The sequence below is a fragment of the Exophiala aquamarina genome (genome assembly GCF_000709125.1).
Source record: "Exophiala aquamarina CBS 119918 chromosome Unknown aczIA-supercont1.3, whole genome shotgun sequence".
Classification (NCBI taxonomy): domain Eukaryota; kingdom Fungi; phylum Ascomycota; class Eurotiomycetes; order Chaetothyriales; family Herpotrichiellaceae; genus Exophiala; species Exophiala aquamarina.
In genome coordinates this window covers 1,960,519-1,975,756 of record NW_013550585.1, presented here as the reverse complement: position 1 = coordinate 1,975,756, position 15,238 = coordinate 1,960,519, and the positions used below count along the sequence as shown (strand labels likewise).

The following is a 15,238-nucleotide window of genomic DNA, read 5'->3' as shown; positions in this document are numbered from 1 at the left end:
CTTGAGCGGTACCTGCATGCTTCAGGGGCAGGCGAGGGTAATTAACGATCGACCGCCCGTCGCTGGCGCTCGCTGCTAGTTGTACTCTCCGGGAAGGAGACGCATGTCGACTCCTGTGTTCGACTCCGTAGGTACTATATCAGACCATTACTTGCTGTTTACATAGTTAGAAGTGATTGTCGCTGGACCTCTATTGTCAAGGGCACAAGAACAACTTTGTGTCTTGCGAGTTGAGGCTCAGTAGTTTGAGAAAGTGCGCTAGGTGTCGAGTGCCTCGTAAGAAGTATTGCTTTTCGGTAGCGTCAGCTTGGCAACCTATGGGTGCTTGAGAGTACCGATACTTGGATACTTCTTGTCAATTCTGTAGGCTTTGACGTACGGAGTGAAGAACTTGATAATAAAGAGCAGAGGAAGTGAGCAGCCTGAGGTCGAATCGGTGATGGTGGAGACTGTGAGTCGAGACTGACCTGATCAGGTCTCCTTGGATTATATATACAACAATTGGCTTCAGCGCCATGGTTCTTTCCAATTTTCAATACGGAGTATTCGGGATGAAGAAGGCGAGACCTGACGGTGACAGCGACAGCGCTCGGGCCTGGCATACTCTGACCTGAAACAAGGGACCGTGCAAATCAGTTTGCATAGCGTCACGCACCCAGATACTTGGGCAGTACTCGGTACAGACAGTTCCCTGACGTAGAAATCTCTGTGATGAGTATGCAATTTTATTGCACCTATACGGCATCGTTCGCACCAATATTCTCCTATACACGCCTCAAAATCTACCACTCAGTACCGGGGTAGATTCTTACGGGTAAGGGGTAAGCGTGATGTCCCCATGGAATGCTTCTTCTGTTTCCAAATGCTTCTGGGAAGGGACTCTCGGCTTGGGCCTTGTGATTTATTTCTGAAAACAGTAAAAGAGAGGGATGTTGTGGTTGACTGTATTTGTTGGTGAAGAGCTGCCTTTTCCATGAAACTCACGACATAGGTTGTCTTCTTCGAATACAGTCTATCCCGCATGTAGGATACCGGAACGGTGGGATGTGTATGTAGATATATATGTTTTTCTCTCAGCGCTATTTCGTAGGGTTTCCTTCTGGGCCTCCTGAGAGGGTGTGCTTTTAATCAACATACGTAGGTACACCACGCCAGATCTCCTTCCCTTGAGCGTGATTAGATATCTGGATCAGCTCCTCTCCTGTGAAAGGTCTCCATACGCCTTTCATAACCATCTCCGAAGGCCACTACCACCACTCTCAACAAGATCCAAAACTGGCACCGTGCTTGGTGCAAAGCAAAAAGTATTGGTTTGAACTCCTCGGCTCCTGATAGCGCCCAGCTAGTGGCTAAAAAATAATTTGGTTTTGATAGACCCTTCCCTCCCTTGGGAAAATTGCCCTTTCCAAAAACTCCGGTTTCAGTTTCAAGGCCAGGTATGAGTAAACAACAACAGAGGTACTGAGACAAGGTCGTACCGGTGAAGGTGAGGACAAGGTTGAGGGGTGGACAACAAGGTAGAAAGCAGAATGATTATAGGGTGGTGTGCAAGATAATATTTGTGGATGGGAGTTTTATTTCTTTCACATCATCATCATCATTCTCGTTGCCCGCTTGCTGCTGAAACTAGGGCGGGGAGAGCTCTCTCCATTTGCCCAGGGCTTATGCAAGAAAGGTTGTCCGTCAACATTGTCCCAGTGTGCTCCTTCCATGGTTGCGGTGCTGCTACGGTTAGGGTTGTTGGTGCGAGCTTTGGGGAGTGGCATGAGGTCGATGGTGCTGCCACGGTAGAGGGGACCCATCAGTCGGTCTTTGACGGACTTGGTTCGTCGGGGCATGCCCGTGGCTCCGGTTGCGGGCTTCTCGGGAGGAGGGGCGAATTTATCTGGTTTATCAGAGCCATCTTCATTCTTCTCGCCGGCGAGAATGGCACGTTCTTTATTGATCGCGGCCAGGTGTTTAGAGCGTCGGAAGTGGATGACGAAGAAGATGACCAGGCCTACAACGAGGATGGCTGCAACTGCAATACCAATCCCAAGGCCAGCTTTGGCGCCTGTTCCCATCTCTCGTTTGTAGAGGTGTGGGAGTGGTGAAGCAATGACGGCGGAGGGAAGGGCAGTCAACAACAGCGAGAGTAAAAGGACCGAGGCTGAGGAACTCGACATTTTGGGCGATGAGGACGGGGATGAAACTGGTTGAAATTCGAAGGCAAGTCTTGCAAGCAAATGGCGGTCGCTCGTCCAGCGATATAGGAAATGTTGACAAGGAGAGAGGGCACCGGGCAGAGAATAGACGGGAGTGTGATAGGTGTGGGCTAGATAGTGAATGTAGGAGAGCTGGAGAGTTGAGGTTTGACAGATGTACTCCTGAAAAGATGACCGCGAGGCTGAGCAGAGGAAGAAAGGGAAAAAAATTGGACTCGGCGGGTAAGCACTCAGGTGAAGCGAAGGTATAGTATAAATCGAGAATAAAGGAGCTGAAGCATCTATCGAGACACGCTGAGGATGAGATGGGCTTGCTCTTTTGACGAGTATCAGACTTCAAGTGAGTGGCACGATGGGGGAACAGGGCCATCGAGGGGAAACTTTTCCAAATGGGCATGGACATCAAATCGGCATGGGCATGGGGGAGGCGGAAGAGACTAAACCCAATGGCTTGTACCTGGGCTGAGTGGCTTGCTCTTCTGAAACGGTGGATAGGCTACCTTGGACCAGGATTGGACGGTGGAGATAGCGCTTGCAGGCTCGAGAATAGAATAGCTGAAGTATGACAGGCGGGCTCCATTGGATTGATCTCAATTTGACCAAGGCGGAAGGCTCTTCTCAGGCCTTGTCCTTGCGCGTCGATTCCCATCTTTGACAGCTCACGACGGGTGCTTTGACGGGAGCCAAAGTCTTGGAAGCCTTTGGCCTGGTTTTCTTGAAACTCCATCTCGGCGCTTTGCCTCTCTGTCTGTTGTGGTCTCTCGCAATGCGGATAGTCGTTCGACGATAAGTCCCTACCCGAATGTGTGATACACAGGATGAGCCCGGGCGCTGGTGCAGAGCAGTGGTACTGTTATCACTACATCCGTACTGCAGATTGTTCTGGTTTCAGGACGAGGAATGAGGCCCTTGATCGCCACCCCCCATGCCTGTTATCAACGCGTTGTTGATTTCCATTTCGTCTTCAAATTGAACTCTATACTAGCAAATCCGGAGTGGTGGGCTTGGTGAGGCACCAGTCCGGAGCGCAAGCACAGGAGCTTGTTGGTGGCTTCGAGCTTCAGGCTCTCTGGCCGGCTGAAGAAGCTACGAGTACGAGGTACTCGGCGTTGCAGGGAGCCAGGTTCATGGGCGTCTGAGCTGCGCAGTTGGCGCGAGGGTGGAGTTGAGCCTTTCCTGTTCCTGAAACGCTACGGACAAGTTGAACGACGGAGTTTTTCAAGCTTTCCAGGCCCAACCCCAGCAAGTCCCGATACGCCGATCTCCCAAGGAGATTAAAACTTGATCGGTGATGAGTTTGGTGCACAATCAACCACCCAGGAAAGTGCTCTCAACGGTGCGGTCCATCAAGTCCTCTGGTTCTTGATTACTGTACGAGTACTCCGTGCGTCCACTTGAACAGGCAAAAGGCAGTCTCATGCAGAAGCTCGATGGAGTGCTGATCATCCGTCATCCTTATTGCGTACTTTGTATCCTTAGCATGGTACTCCCCAGGTCGCATTCTGGCACCATTAGCAAACGTCCGAAATCAAATACTCATTCCTTGCCACAAGTCCACTTTCGCTGCACCAAATCTGGACGCACCAGTACTCGTACAAGGTCGATACTACGTCGTGGAACGGGGACTCTGCTCCTGTCATTCTTACATGAGGCTCCGTACAACCGAAATGTTAGGCCCCATTAATGGGCCATCCTGTTCCAGTTTGGATTTTTGCTTTCCAGACGCAATATCGCGTGATCGGCACCGCATGTCACTCTGGGCTTTATGTTGAGTAACAGGGACCAAAGACTTGTGAGCGGAGCGGCTGCTGTTCGATGAACGATGGCCTCATTGTAGGATTGGTGGCTTCTCGCTGGTGGTCTTGTGCAATACTAGATTTGGTGGTTCGCACAGGCATGCCCCTGTCTGTTTGGTGTTGGGTCCTGGCAGTCTTTGCGGAGTACGAGTACTCCTACGGGACTCCGTGCTACAGTATGTACGCGTAACGAGAGGGCAGGGGAAGATCCTTCGTGCTCCGTGCGAGTTTTTCCTGTTCCGGATTTTCAGGGGCAAAACTCTCAGGGCGCGACTTTCTCTTCCCTCCTGGCACCGCGACTGGCCAAAGTTACGAGTATTGTCTACCTGGTACATACGTCATACCTGGACTGGGGGCCCCGCTCCCAACCGAATCCTCCTTTGCGAAGGATGAACTGCGTGCTTACGAGTTCAGATGTTGCATCCTGCCAGCCCAAGTGTCATAGTGGACAGTCTAAGCTAAGACATTTTCGAAGCCTTGTTGAAAGCGCTTTGACCACGCTCTGAGCTGACCAACGAGGCTATGGCGACAGGCTGGGACGATAGGGCCTGCGGGTCAATGCCAATAGTTTGGAGGGCTGTGCCTGTCATACGAGGACTCCATATTTCGTACGCGTACATACTCGTATGCTTCCCGTGTCTTTCAGAAATCGGGAATATCACATGTCTTCATGTAACTCTTTACGAGGAGTCTTCTATCGTCTCGTCCAAGTGAGACGCCCATTCTATATATCTCCCAGTAAAAAGCTGAGCAAGCTGCCCACTGTAAGACCTCCAACAAGCATCAGTCCCATAAATCCACCGGCAGCTTCACGCTCCTCAGGCAGTACCCATTCTCCTGCCCCCATCATACACTCACTGCCCAGATATCCGTTCGTAAGCCCAAACAGAAACTGAACAACCACCAAGTAGAAAAAGTCACTATTAATGGCTGCTCCTTTTCCTTTGATATTGCATAGAAAATACAGAGGGATGAACAAGAGCCTAGCCATGGAGAGGCAGAACAAGGCGAACGGATAGTGTGTAAGCGAAACGGGTTTCCACAACGTCGAAAGCCGTCCAAACAGGTCTCCCATATTCCACAGGAGGAAGGCCATGGGGATAAAGACCGCCGACTCGACTCCACCGACTGATTGGATGGAGACCGAGAAGACAGGAAAGATCATGGTTACGGCAAAGCAGACAAAGACCGCGGCAGCAAGAAATGGCATCCGCATGAACAGTGTGGTAAGAGGGATCGCTGGCCGATCAGCATTACCATCTTCTTGTGACCCCGATATTCGGACATTGCCCGTCAATGCATCGCCCTCAGATGTCTCATGTAGGGTAGCTTTCTTAATCGCCTTGATGCTCTCATGATGGCCGTGTCGGCGCAGAAGATAGAAAAAGGCGAGCAGAGACAGGACTGAAATACCCGTCGCGGTTAGGAAGTAGACCAGTGCTGATGTCGGAGATTCGTCTGTTTCCTTTGCTGGAAATGCAGCCACGGAAATGATTTGTGCAAGAACTGGTAGCACTCCGGCCACTGCTTGGCCGGTCATGATTGCTTGTGTATATTCGCTTCTGCCAAATCCTGACGCGAATGAGAACAGCCCATTCTGAATCAGGCCAGTCGAGAAGCTCGCGAAGAAGATGGCTATCAACAGAAAACCGAAATAGACGCCTGCGGCGGTGCGAACCACGGTTGACAGAGCCAAGATCGCGAAGACAACAGTGTTGATCAGGAGAGACGACGATATTCGTTTTGGGTATGATGCTCCCTTCTGGAGCTTGGTCAGGATGAGCATCGAGGTCAGATTGGTCACTGTCGACACAGAGATTTCCGCTGCCTGGAAGTGGTTGAATATCCAGTCGCTGGTTCGGAATCGATGTTGAAAATAGGGAGCGGCGGCCAGGAACATGTTCCTATACACGGATCAGTTGCATGCACTTGGGAATATATCGCTTCAAATAGAAGAGTGCTTACCACGCCCAGAGCATAGCAATCCCTAGCAAGAGAAAGATAAAGTACTCAACCCAGGAGAAGGGCGATTCGTCTGCGCCCACGCCCACGCCCACGCCATCTTGTTCACTGTCATCGTCTCTTTCTGTATCGTTCAGTAATGGCTCGTAGTCTGGTCTGGGACGGAGCAGGCTCCGGAATCTGTCCATCTTAGAGATGTCTTGTAGTTCAAAGGTCGCTTGAGATTGACGCGAGGTGTTTGGCATGAAGATGAAGAGTGACCGACGGTGCCATCAAACCTCAATTGTTTACAGGAAGGTGTCCATACTGCAGTCATGGAGGCGAGTAAGAAGGAAATCAGCAATTCATACAGGGCAGGAGAAGAAAGGTGTTCGTCCTTTGTATCTGCAGAGGATGGGCTCGGTACTGACGTGTAGCGCTGATGATGCGCAGCAGATGAGCCGACAGTGGCACGAGGCCGAGTTGATCCACATCACGCCGATAGGGCAGCCTGATGCAGTGGCGGTGGTCACCTGGCAGCGCCGGCCCTTAATCCTGTGAAGCGCTCTGGGCCCCTCAGTACAGGCGACCTCTCCAACTTACAGGTGCTTTGGGCCTCGGAAAGGCCCGAGGCGTCTCTATCGATGCCTAGAGCAATCGGCTAATGGGCGCCTTCAAGGACACTCTCTCGCTACGAGTAGCAGCTCATACCGTCTCACTTAGTTGGGTACCATGGCACAACTTTCATTAATCTGTTCACTCTTTGTGATTCTGTAAACCTCAGCAGCTCCTAAGCTCATGCAGTATTTGATATGACAATTTTTGGCCCGATGGCCCGTTCGACAAAGTCAACGCCCCCGCTATGCACAATTTGGTGCACCATATTCTTCATCAAGTCTCCAGTTGAGTACTAAATGCTTCAATATCCGCCGGTGTCAGCCATCGTTGCTCCACGGCTACACTCAGAAGCTCGTCTGTGCTCTGCGGCAGTTGAGCTGCAGGCGTCTTGTTGATATACGCGTCCACAGCCTCCAGTGTTTTCCACATGTTGAGCTGCAGTTTCTTTGCTGCTCGGCTGCTTCCTTGCACACAAGCCCCTCGGCCCTCACTTCTTCTCGACAACAGGTCTGTCACCAAGTATCCTAACCACATCACATTGGATTTCGGTAGGAACCGACTGTATTTATCCACTGTCTGGTTCTTCGTTCCACCTGACTGCGCTTCAATCTCGGATTCTTCCTCGATTCTCTTTGCCCAGTCTCGTACTTTCCTATAAGTGTCGTATTGTTTTGCGTCCGACTTGGACTCCCCTTGAGCATCATTGGCATCCCAGAACACTATCGGGTCGAACACGACGATATCGCACTCCCCATCGCTGATTCTGGCTCGTGCAAGGGTATAGTCGATGATAGTGATTGCTAGATTCGACAGTCCAAGTGTCACTTCTGGCACTTCCTTCATGTCCTCGACAAGCTTCTGTGCAACATCATATCGTGTCTCCACGTCCCTGGGTTTAAAGCAGATATTGCCATTATGCAAATCTCTGTGTTCGAATTCAAGCTTGTGCTCCGCCATTGAAAGGATCATTGCAGACGTCCAAAAACTATCAAAAGCCTGGAAAGCTGACATCGATGGCAGCTTGGATAGTGGACAACCTGCATCGTTCATCTCAATGACCACATACAGTTGCTCCGGGGGCAAATTGCTGGTCGGATCAGGGTTGATGGCCTCGTGTGGGTCGGTCGTTTTGTATAAGCTGAATGCTTCGGAAAGGACATCTGGATATTTGCCACTGACAACATGGACACCTCGACATCGTGCGAAACCGTGCAATGGGTCTAGGGCCTGCAACACTCTAACCTCTCGAGTCACGGATTCGAGGTCAGCAATTTCATCCTTGGCGTCGTTCTCGACGTTGAATGGGATAACCTTGATGACAAGACCACCGTATCGATTCAGTTCAACTGCTTCTTCGGAAGTCTTCGCTTTGAGCTTGAACACATCGGCGAATGCACCTTCGCCGAGTTTCGTGCAGTCATATCTTTTCCCTATGCTCCTCCCAAACTCGTGGAAATCTTGAACTTGCCCTTTGATCAGGGACAGTAACGGACCTAAAGATTCAACCTTCTCCTGTGTGAGTTTCTGGATATTTCAATTAGCAGTAGATTTAGGTTGAGTGGAATCCTATTTTGAGATCCTACCGCGATCTTTTTAGAGGCATGGACTTTCCTCCGTCCTCGAAAGCGAGGATTGAGCTCAGTCTTGCTCTTTTTTTCAGGTGCGGGGACAGATTCTGCAGCCGTTTTCTTTTCTACAGCGTCTGCTTTTGGGTCATCGAGTGTCAACTCTGCCAATTTTTCCAGCGCCATGTTTTCGTGCCCTCCGCCAAATAGGTCCAAATGCACTGCCCTTAACTGGGACATGGCCGATTTCTTCTTGCCATATGTCTTTTCTCCGCGCCGCGCAGGCCGTTGCTGATTGAACAGCTCGCCTAATGCCACGGAGTCAGCCATGTCGGTGAAGATGGTGACAGGTATGACAAAGACCGGTCGTTTCGCTTACCAGGGCTGAGTGGAGGTTGTTGAATATGGATGGGCTAGACTATCCATGGTTAGCTCTGGCCGATTGAATTTGGTTGCTAGGCGACGATTGGGACAACTAAAGCGGCGCCACATTGGCTGTCAGAGGACACGCAAGGAAGTGACGCTGCTTTAAATGTTTTAGATGACTCTACCATAAGCGATAGTGCTTTTTGTGTCACCCTCCTTAATATCAACCCGTTGCCCCTCCCGTCGTGCTTGTTTGGCGGCCAAGGAAGCTCGAATTGCTGCAGCACTATGTGTGTCTTCGAAGCGAAGAGCATGTTGGCGTTTGCGCTCCCATTTCCGCTCAGCCCTATTCGTCGAATATAAGCCTCGTATCACTGCCTCAGTCCCATCAGGAGTGGGTTTCAATTGTTCAGGTTCCCACATCACTTTGTACATGTGCCAATATTGCCAGAGAGGTGTTTGGTTTTGGGACCGCATTCGACGATTCTGGTGCCGAATGAAAGAGTACGATGAGATTGAGAATATTTTTCGTAGGCGTCGAGCAAAAGTCCACCAGATTTCACCTTCGTTCACGGAAACACCATATTTATCTCGCAATCTTTTAAGAATCGGCGCCCACCGAAGGCAACGCTCAGCAGTGGGGGCTTTCCCCCCCTTCGGTATCCGGAAGCACCAGCTGACAAGCATTCTCTGGAAAGCCGCTGACCAGAGTTTATTTATGTCACTGGATGGACCCCTGAGTGGGAATTTCCAATACTGTGAATGAAAACCACCTGGTCGGTACCATTCTGCTATCCAGATTGATAAGCGCTCTAATGATTCGAGACGGTGCGCTTGTGCCAATGCGATCAATGGGATTCGCCAAGTTTCCAGTGATATGTAGGTTCCGGATGCGGCTAAATCCTGCAGCAGTCCGATAAAGAATGCAAGTTGATCGACACTGGACTTGGTCCTCTGATGGGGTGGTTGTCTGTACCATTGACGTACTGCACTGCTGATCTCCTGCGGTATGGCTCTTCCATAGAGCTGTTGGCCGTTTTGCCTCATGTTTGACACGAGCTGAATTGCAGCATGATAGTCTTTTACTCTCAGCATAGTCAGCAACAGTATGCTCCTTGCCTGCTGTTTGTCTTGGTCACCGAATCTCCCCATGTTGATTACTGCAAGCGTTCTGTTGACCTGCAACCAATCGCTTTCACGGTAATACTGTGTCAACAAACGTTCTTGAAGGACTCGATCAGCAAGATCTTCATGATGTACGTCGGAGTTTGCAAGTGACTGTACGATGTCCCACTGCCCAGCTTCGGTCGCATTCTGTATTGTTCGTACAAAAACCGAGGACCCGGTATCAATGCCAAGTTCCCTAAAGACTCGGAATCGTTCTCGTAATGTGCTGGCGTCATGAGCAGAGAGTGCCATCTCTCGAACTGCCAAAGGACCAACCTCCACCAGTCCTAGCATTCGCATGTTATTTACGGCAAACTCGAACGAGAATGCGCGTGTGGCGAACGCTCGTGCAACGAAGTGATCGGTAAGCTTTTGGTGTGTCGGTCTTGAGAGCTTACTTGCCACAAGGTTTTGGGATATTGACTGATAATCCGCCTGTATACTCGTTTCTGTAGCCCAGAAATGGCGGATCTGTGCTTCAAAAGATGCCCCAGCGGCAGTAAGAGCTTTGGTGAACGCAGTCGCGCTTTGATCTTGAGAGATCAGGTAGCGAATGAAAGGTTGTAGCAATTCAAAGCGATCGGGTAAATCTCCTCTGGATAACAAAAATAGATGCACATAGATTGCATCAGAAGGTCGGTCCTGTTCCCACAAAAGAGGCACAGCACTCGAATATATCTTACTTTGTGGGACCCGATCATAGACCTTGCAGAAAACTTTTAGAGCATCGGGGTGATCCGACTTGCTAGCGGACAAGAAGATTGCAATCAGGTCATCTCGTCCTCGAAATGAATCCGAAAGATAATCTGCAAACTTCAGGGCATATTCAGGCTTTATACCCTCCAATGCGGCGCCTACAATCTCTGTAAATATTGCTGGACGAACGAATTTGTTTTCTCGAGCTCTCGTGCACACCATTCTCAGAAAGTGAGGATCCGCTGTTCCGGCGGCCAAGAAAACATTCCAGAGAGAATTTACTCGTGGATCATCGTCATGCAACTGGACAAGTGGTCCACGCATTTGAAGGCCTTTCCAGATAGTCTTGATACCCTCGTGGCCGTTCTGAAGAGCCTGAGTTCTCAACAGGATGAGCCAAAGCTCAATGTTCTGGCGGCCCGGTGCGCCATCAACCAGTCGGCTACCCAATTCCTCACAGTGGCCAACATCAGCTTGAAAGAGCAATTCTTCCTTGGTACGTAGGCCGAACATGAAGGCGTCTGTAAGAATATCTTCCCATGCATTCGACTCCGGAGGCTCGCTCTGGGTCCACATTGGTTGAATCTTGGTGGTCGGGAACGTAGGGGTTTGAGCTGAACATTTTGGCCGTATATGAAACAGAAACATCGCGCTTCGTAGTCCGGCCAGAGGAGAATGCTGTTGCATCAACCTGTGTGGACGCTGCCTCCGCCATTGTGCAAGGCAACGCCAACCTGGAGAAAGGATATATGGCTTGTTACATTGCGCGAATGTCCTCCCGGAGAATCGCATGTAGCGCAACAACGACTACAAGCAGACTTTCCGCGGTGATGATGCGGAGATCAACCAATGGATGCAAGAAGGTTGATGAATTGCAATACAGCTCCCATAATTCCACTTGGGCTTGGGGGTAAGGAAATTGATCAGGAGATCTCAATACCGCTGGTACCAAACCTTACGGAGCTGTCACGTGTCGGGCTTGGCACGAAGCTCTTCTGCGCTGCAAGTTCCGGACCTCACCTTCAATTGCTTTTTACAGGTCCAATTCACCACAAACTTCGCGTTGACCTCGCCAGTTCGAATCTCTACTCAGTCGACGAAATGGTCACTCCTACAGCTGCCCGCATGATGCAGGCCACCCGAGCTCGCATGTTCAGGCCGACAGCAACTCAACAGTGGGGGTAAGTTCAACCATCCCGACTTCAGCTCTTGGATAACTCAATAGCTAATGCCTGTCTCTATCAAGATTTGTCTTCCGCGAGAACCGAGTACCCTACTACCAGCGCCTCTTCCAGAATGGCGATGGCAAGAGACAATGGTGGAAGGTCAGTGGATTTGATTTTTGACACCCTCAACCCGGAAACGTCTTCACTTCGATATGCAGGCATCTTGCACTTCGTCTGTAATCCTCTGCTATTCTGGACCGTGGGAATTCCTAGCTCCGGAGGCTAGAAGACCATACCCGAAAATTTTATCACAGTCGCAGCAACACTTCGATAAAGAGCAGCCCATTTGGAGGATCGAAACATTTCTACGACAGGGAAGGGATCGTTGGATGGGTCGATTATAGCAGACTCTTTCGCTCTTGCTGCAGCAACCAACAACGTGGTTCGAAGGCACGCCCGCGATTACTTGCACCAATTCAAAGCGCGTTAATTTTCCTCGGGACTTGGAAATCTAGGAGATCCTCACATGGAGAGCATAATTATTTGCACCACCACACACCCATTCTCTTCAGAGAAGCCTCTGCTGTGATGGAGGCCTCCTGGGACCACGATCTGTTCCTTGATCTACCTGCTGTTGTTCAACTGTGTGGTCATAATTACTAATATAACTCTCTGTACAGACTTCTCGAAGCGGATATTTTCTATACCCCTACTACGTTATGCTTTATGGCAGTGTGTCATTGTCCTTCTACGGCATGCTGCGCATGTTGTTCGGCCACAAGACTATGTGGTAAATTGTTCGAGGCCACGGTGGAAAGGAACCGATGAAATAAAGTCTTTTAGATGATTATCAGGCACCAATGTACATACGCATCATCAGAAATAGGAAGAAAGTGGCCATACACATCCAATGCTCTCCCGTATCAGTGTCTCTTTCCTTTAGAAAGGCTTACCCGGGATTCCGCGTTCAAAGCAGCAACTTGCCTTCCGAGAGACCACGTTATCATCTTTCAGAGCATCGCGACATCGAAAGCCACCCGTGCTTCGCGCTTTATGTTAAAATTTCTGGGACAACTGGACTCTGCGAAGAGCGAGGTAATGTGTTTATCTTGGTTTACAGTCACGTGATCAAGGCCACCTTCTGGGTCGCAATCAGTTTGTTAAGATCACTCATAATACTTGCCTCAGTATGACTTCAAGTGATAGCTCTAGACCATCAAAATCTCTTTCACATTTTCTTCACATTCGAAAAGAGGAAGTCTGCCCGAACACACATGCAGACCAAAGTCAACGTCTTCCGACGGATCTAGAATTCCCTTTGTATCGCAAGCCTGGCGCATGACCTGATTGGCCGCCATCGCGGAAATTGAGACCAGGTCATCACTCAAATCTTAAATCAACCATGTGTTCACTTGATCCCCGTGGCAGGTATGCATCTGTATCATTTGCCTGGGTATTTCGTTCTCTCTGTCCCTAACTTGGGTCAAGACCAATTGGGATACTGCCCAATTTATACCAAGTTCCCAACTCGTCCTTGGTTCTAATTGCTACACTGAACCTGGTGATCGAAAAGGCCAATAACCATTTCTGAATTGTAACTTGTTACTCGATTGATGAACACCTTGTCAAGGTGAATTTGCCTTCAACAACAAGGTGTGCAGACATTTAAAGCCATGGCATGGCCCTCGAGAAGGTAGGAGAGGTAGGACGCACACAAGTCAAGTCGCTGGTTTGTCACTTTTTTGCGAACAGAATGTGGTTCTCCTTGCATTTCGCCGTTATTCTTCTTCTCACCTCATATTCATTGTCATTTCCGATAGCAGATCTTCGAAAGCGAGATCTGCCTGATTTTGTTCGTCGTTACGGTACCGAACCCCCCAGCGCCTCTCAGGGTCCTTTTTCACAGGAAAGACACTAACATAAGCGAACCCTAGCACCCGTTGTGTTTCTATCAACATCTGAACAATACTTCCCCTCGGACATAGCGACGCATCTCGCGAGCAGCCGCCCATTAGATGCATCTGGAGCTCCCGTCGCGGCGCCATCACTGCTGTCTCCTGGTAACCTGGACAGTCTAAATGCATTCGCGAATGACGGCACAGAGGTCTACGTAACCTCTAATGAAGGGATTCGAGCGCTACCTACCTGGTTTCAAGGCACGCGACCCGCCGCGGACGGCTCCATAGGGAACGCACGGGCGAGCGTTATCGTCACGGTCAACAAGCCAAATAATGTTGTTGACGCATTCTACTTCTACTTCTACAGCTACAACCAGGGGAACTGGGTCTTGGAAAACCCCGGGCTCGAATTCGGCGATCACGTAGGCGACTGGGAGCACACGATGGTGCGGTTCTCGAATGGCAGTCCTCAGAGCGTCTACTACAGCCAGCACGCTTCAGGCCAGGCATTCGAGTACGCAGCGGTCGAGAAATTCAACGGCGTGCGGCCTGTCGTCTACTCGGCGAAAGGATCGCATGCAAACTACGCGATCCCCGGTCCACACGACCACACCATCCCAAACTTCAACACTGTGTTTGGCCCTCTCCTCGACCACACCGACCGTGGCGTCTTCTGGGACCCGGCACTGAGCAATCCGTACACATACTCATACGACACCAACTCCAAGACCTTCTCCTCGTATAACGGCGCTGACCCCGTTGCATTCATCAACTTTGCTGGGAAATGGGGCGACAAGCAGTTGCCTGACAAAGCCTCCGGCCAGATCAACCTGTTTGGCCAGCGGAAATATACCAGCGGCCCCACCGGGCCCAGGGATAAACGGCTCGATCGGTCTGCTGTTTGTCCTGACAGTAAGAACTGCTGGGTCCGTCCGATTCTGACACCGCGGGATGAATAAGGTATTTAATCATTGAGGACGTTGGATAACGTCCGCTTTGAATTTTTTTTTCAGGCAAGAGGTTTTCGGTATCTAGGTTTCCTGCTTCCCCTAGGATATGGATTCCATTTGCTGGTAATTAGTTCCGGTATGGTCCCCGGATACACCACATTGGGTGGGAAAGCTTTATAAAATCTGGCTCCAAGAAGAGTGAGCCTTAGATATATTCAATGTCGGGCGATAGCTATGGCCCCCTGACTAATATGTATATAATATTGGGACTGACCCAAAGTCTCCATCTTTCTCTTCATAGAGAACGGAAGTGAGCGAACAATATGTGGATATCAATAATACGGATGAAGAAAATTTATAACACCGGTGAGGAGCGAAGCAACTAGCTAGAGAGACGACACATATGTGTAAGACCTTTGATTACAAATTCTGATCTGTGAAATACGCAATTACTTGCGAGGCCACGCAGCCAACAGCAGGTCTTGCCTGAAAGAGAACATCCCAGGAAAATTGATGAGAAATCCTCCTGCCTCCTTGACAGTTGATATCGATCGTAAAAGAGATGATACATCCGCCCACGTAGCTAGCACACCATACATAGGAGACAATAGCGAGACCCAATTCAATATGGACGGTCTCCTCCATGATAAGGCTGGCATGGAAGAATGCGGCGATCTTGCTCGCTCCTAACTCTTCTCCTCGCCGAAATATTATTCTGTCCTGCTTGGACGGGTAAGAAGAGTGGAAGAAAAATCCACCGCGCCTCTTTACAAATCCAACACAAAAAGCCAGTCCGAAACCAGTAAGATTGCTAAACGAATGTCGTTGGTACGAAGGTACAAGCGAGTGCGAGAAAACATCTTCAATTCGC

General features: G+C 50.0%; 6 protein-coding genes across 6 annotated transcripts; 2 read left to right on the top strand and 4 right to left on the bottom strand.

Moving 5' to 3' along the window:
* Nucleotides 1-1,583: 1,583 nt before the first annotated feature.
* A1O9_04306 (uncharacterized protein) lies at nucleotides 1,584-2,150 on the bottom strand (the record flags this gene model as incomplete). Its single annotated transcript, XM_013406598.1, has 1 exon — nucleotides 1,584-2,150. Exon 1 carries the CDS (start codon nucleotides 2,061-2,063, stop codon nucleotides 1,584-1,586), a length of 480 nt encoding a protein of 159 aa, XP_013262052.1. The 5' UTR covers nucleotides 2,064-2,150.
* A 2,574-nt stretch (nucleotides 2,151-4,724) lies between these two features.
* Nucleotides 4,725-6,150, bottom strand: A1O9_04305 (uncharacterized protein; the record flags this gene model as incomplete). Its single annotated transcript, XM_013406597.1, has 2 exons — nucleotides 4,725-5,904; nucleotides 5,966-6,150. The coding sequence occupies 2 exons, from the start codon at nucleotides 6,148-6,150 to the stop codon at nucleotides 4,725-4,727; spliced, it is 1,365 nt and encodes a 454-aa protein (XP_013262051.1).
* Nucleotides 6,151-6,832: 682 nt separating this feature from the next.
* Nucleotides 6,833-8,454, bottom strand: A1O9_04304 (HASPIN protein kinase; the record flags this gene model as incomplete). Its single annotated transcript, XM_013406596.1, has 2 exons — nucleotides 6,833-8,083; nucleotides 8,143-8,454. The coding sequence occupies 2 exons, from the start codon at nucleotides 8,452-8,454 to the stop codon at nucleotides 6,833-6,835; spliced, it is 1,563 nt and encodes a 520-aa protein (XP_013262050.1).
* Nucleotides 8,455-8,661: 207 nt separating this feature from the next.
* On the bottom strand, nucleotides 8,662-10,929 carry A1O9_04303 (uncharacterized protein; the record flags this gene model as incomplete). The annotated part of the gene is made up of 1 exon (XM_013406595.1): nucleotides 8,662-10,929. One exon carries the CDS (start codon nucleotides 10,927-10,929, stop codon nucleotides 8,662-8,664), a length of 2,268 nt encoding a protein of 755 aa, XP_013262049.1.
* Nucleotides 10,930-11,202: 273 nt separating this feature from the next.
* On the top strand, nucleotides 11,203-12,313 carry A1O9_04302 (uncharacterized protein; the record flags this gene model as incomplete). The annotated part of the gene is made up of 3 exons (XM_013406594.1): nucleotides 11,203-11,534; nucleotides 11,600-11,678; nucleotides 12,200-12,313. 3 exons carry the CDS (start codon nucleotides 11,203-11,205, stop codon nucleotides 12,311-12,313), a joined length of 525 nt encoding a protein of 174 aa, XP_013262048.1.
* Nucleotides 12,314-13,272: 959 nt separating this feature from the next.
* Nucleotides 13,273-14,376, top strand: A1O9_04301 (uncharacterized protein; the record flags this gene model as incomplete). Its single annotated transcript, XM_013406593.1, has 2 exons — nucleotides 13,273-13,411; nucleotides 13,454-14,376. The coding sequence occupies 2 exons, from the start codon at nucleotides 13,273-13,275 to the stop codon at nucleotides 14,374-14,376; spliced, it is 1,062 nt and encodes a 353-aa protein (XP_013262047.1).
* Nucleotides 14,377-15,238: the final 862 nt, after the last annotated feature.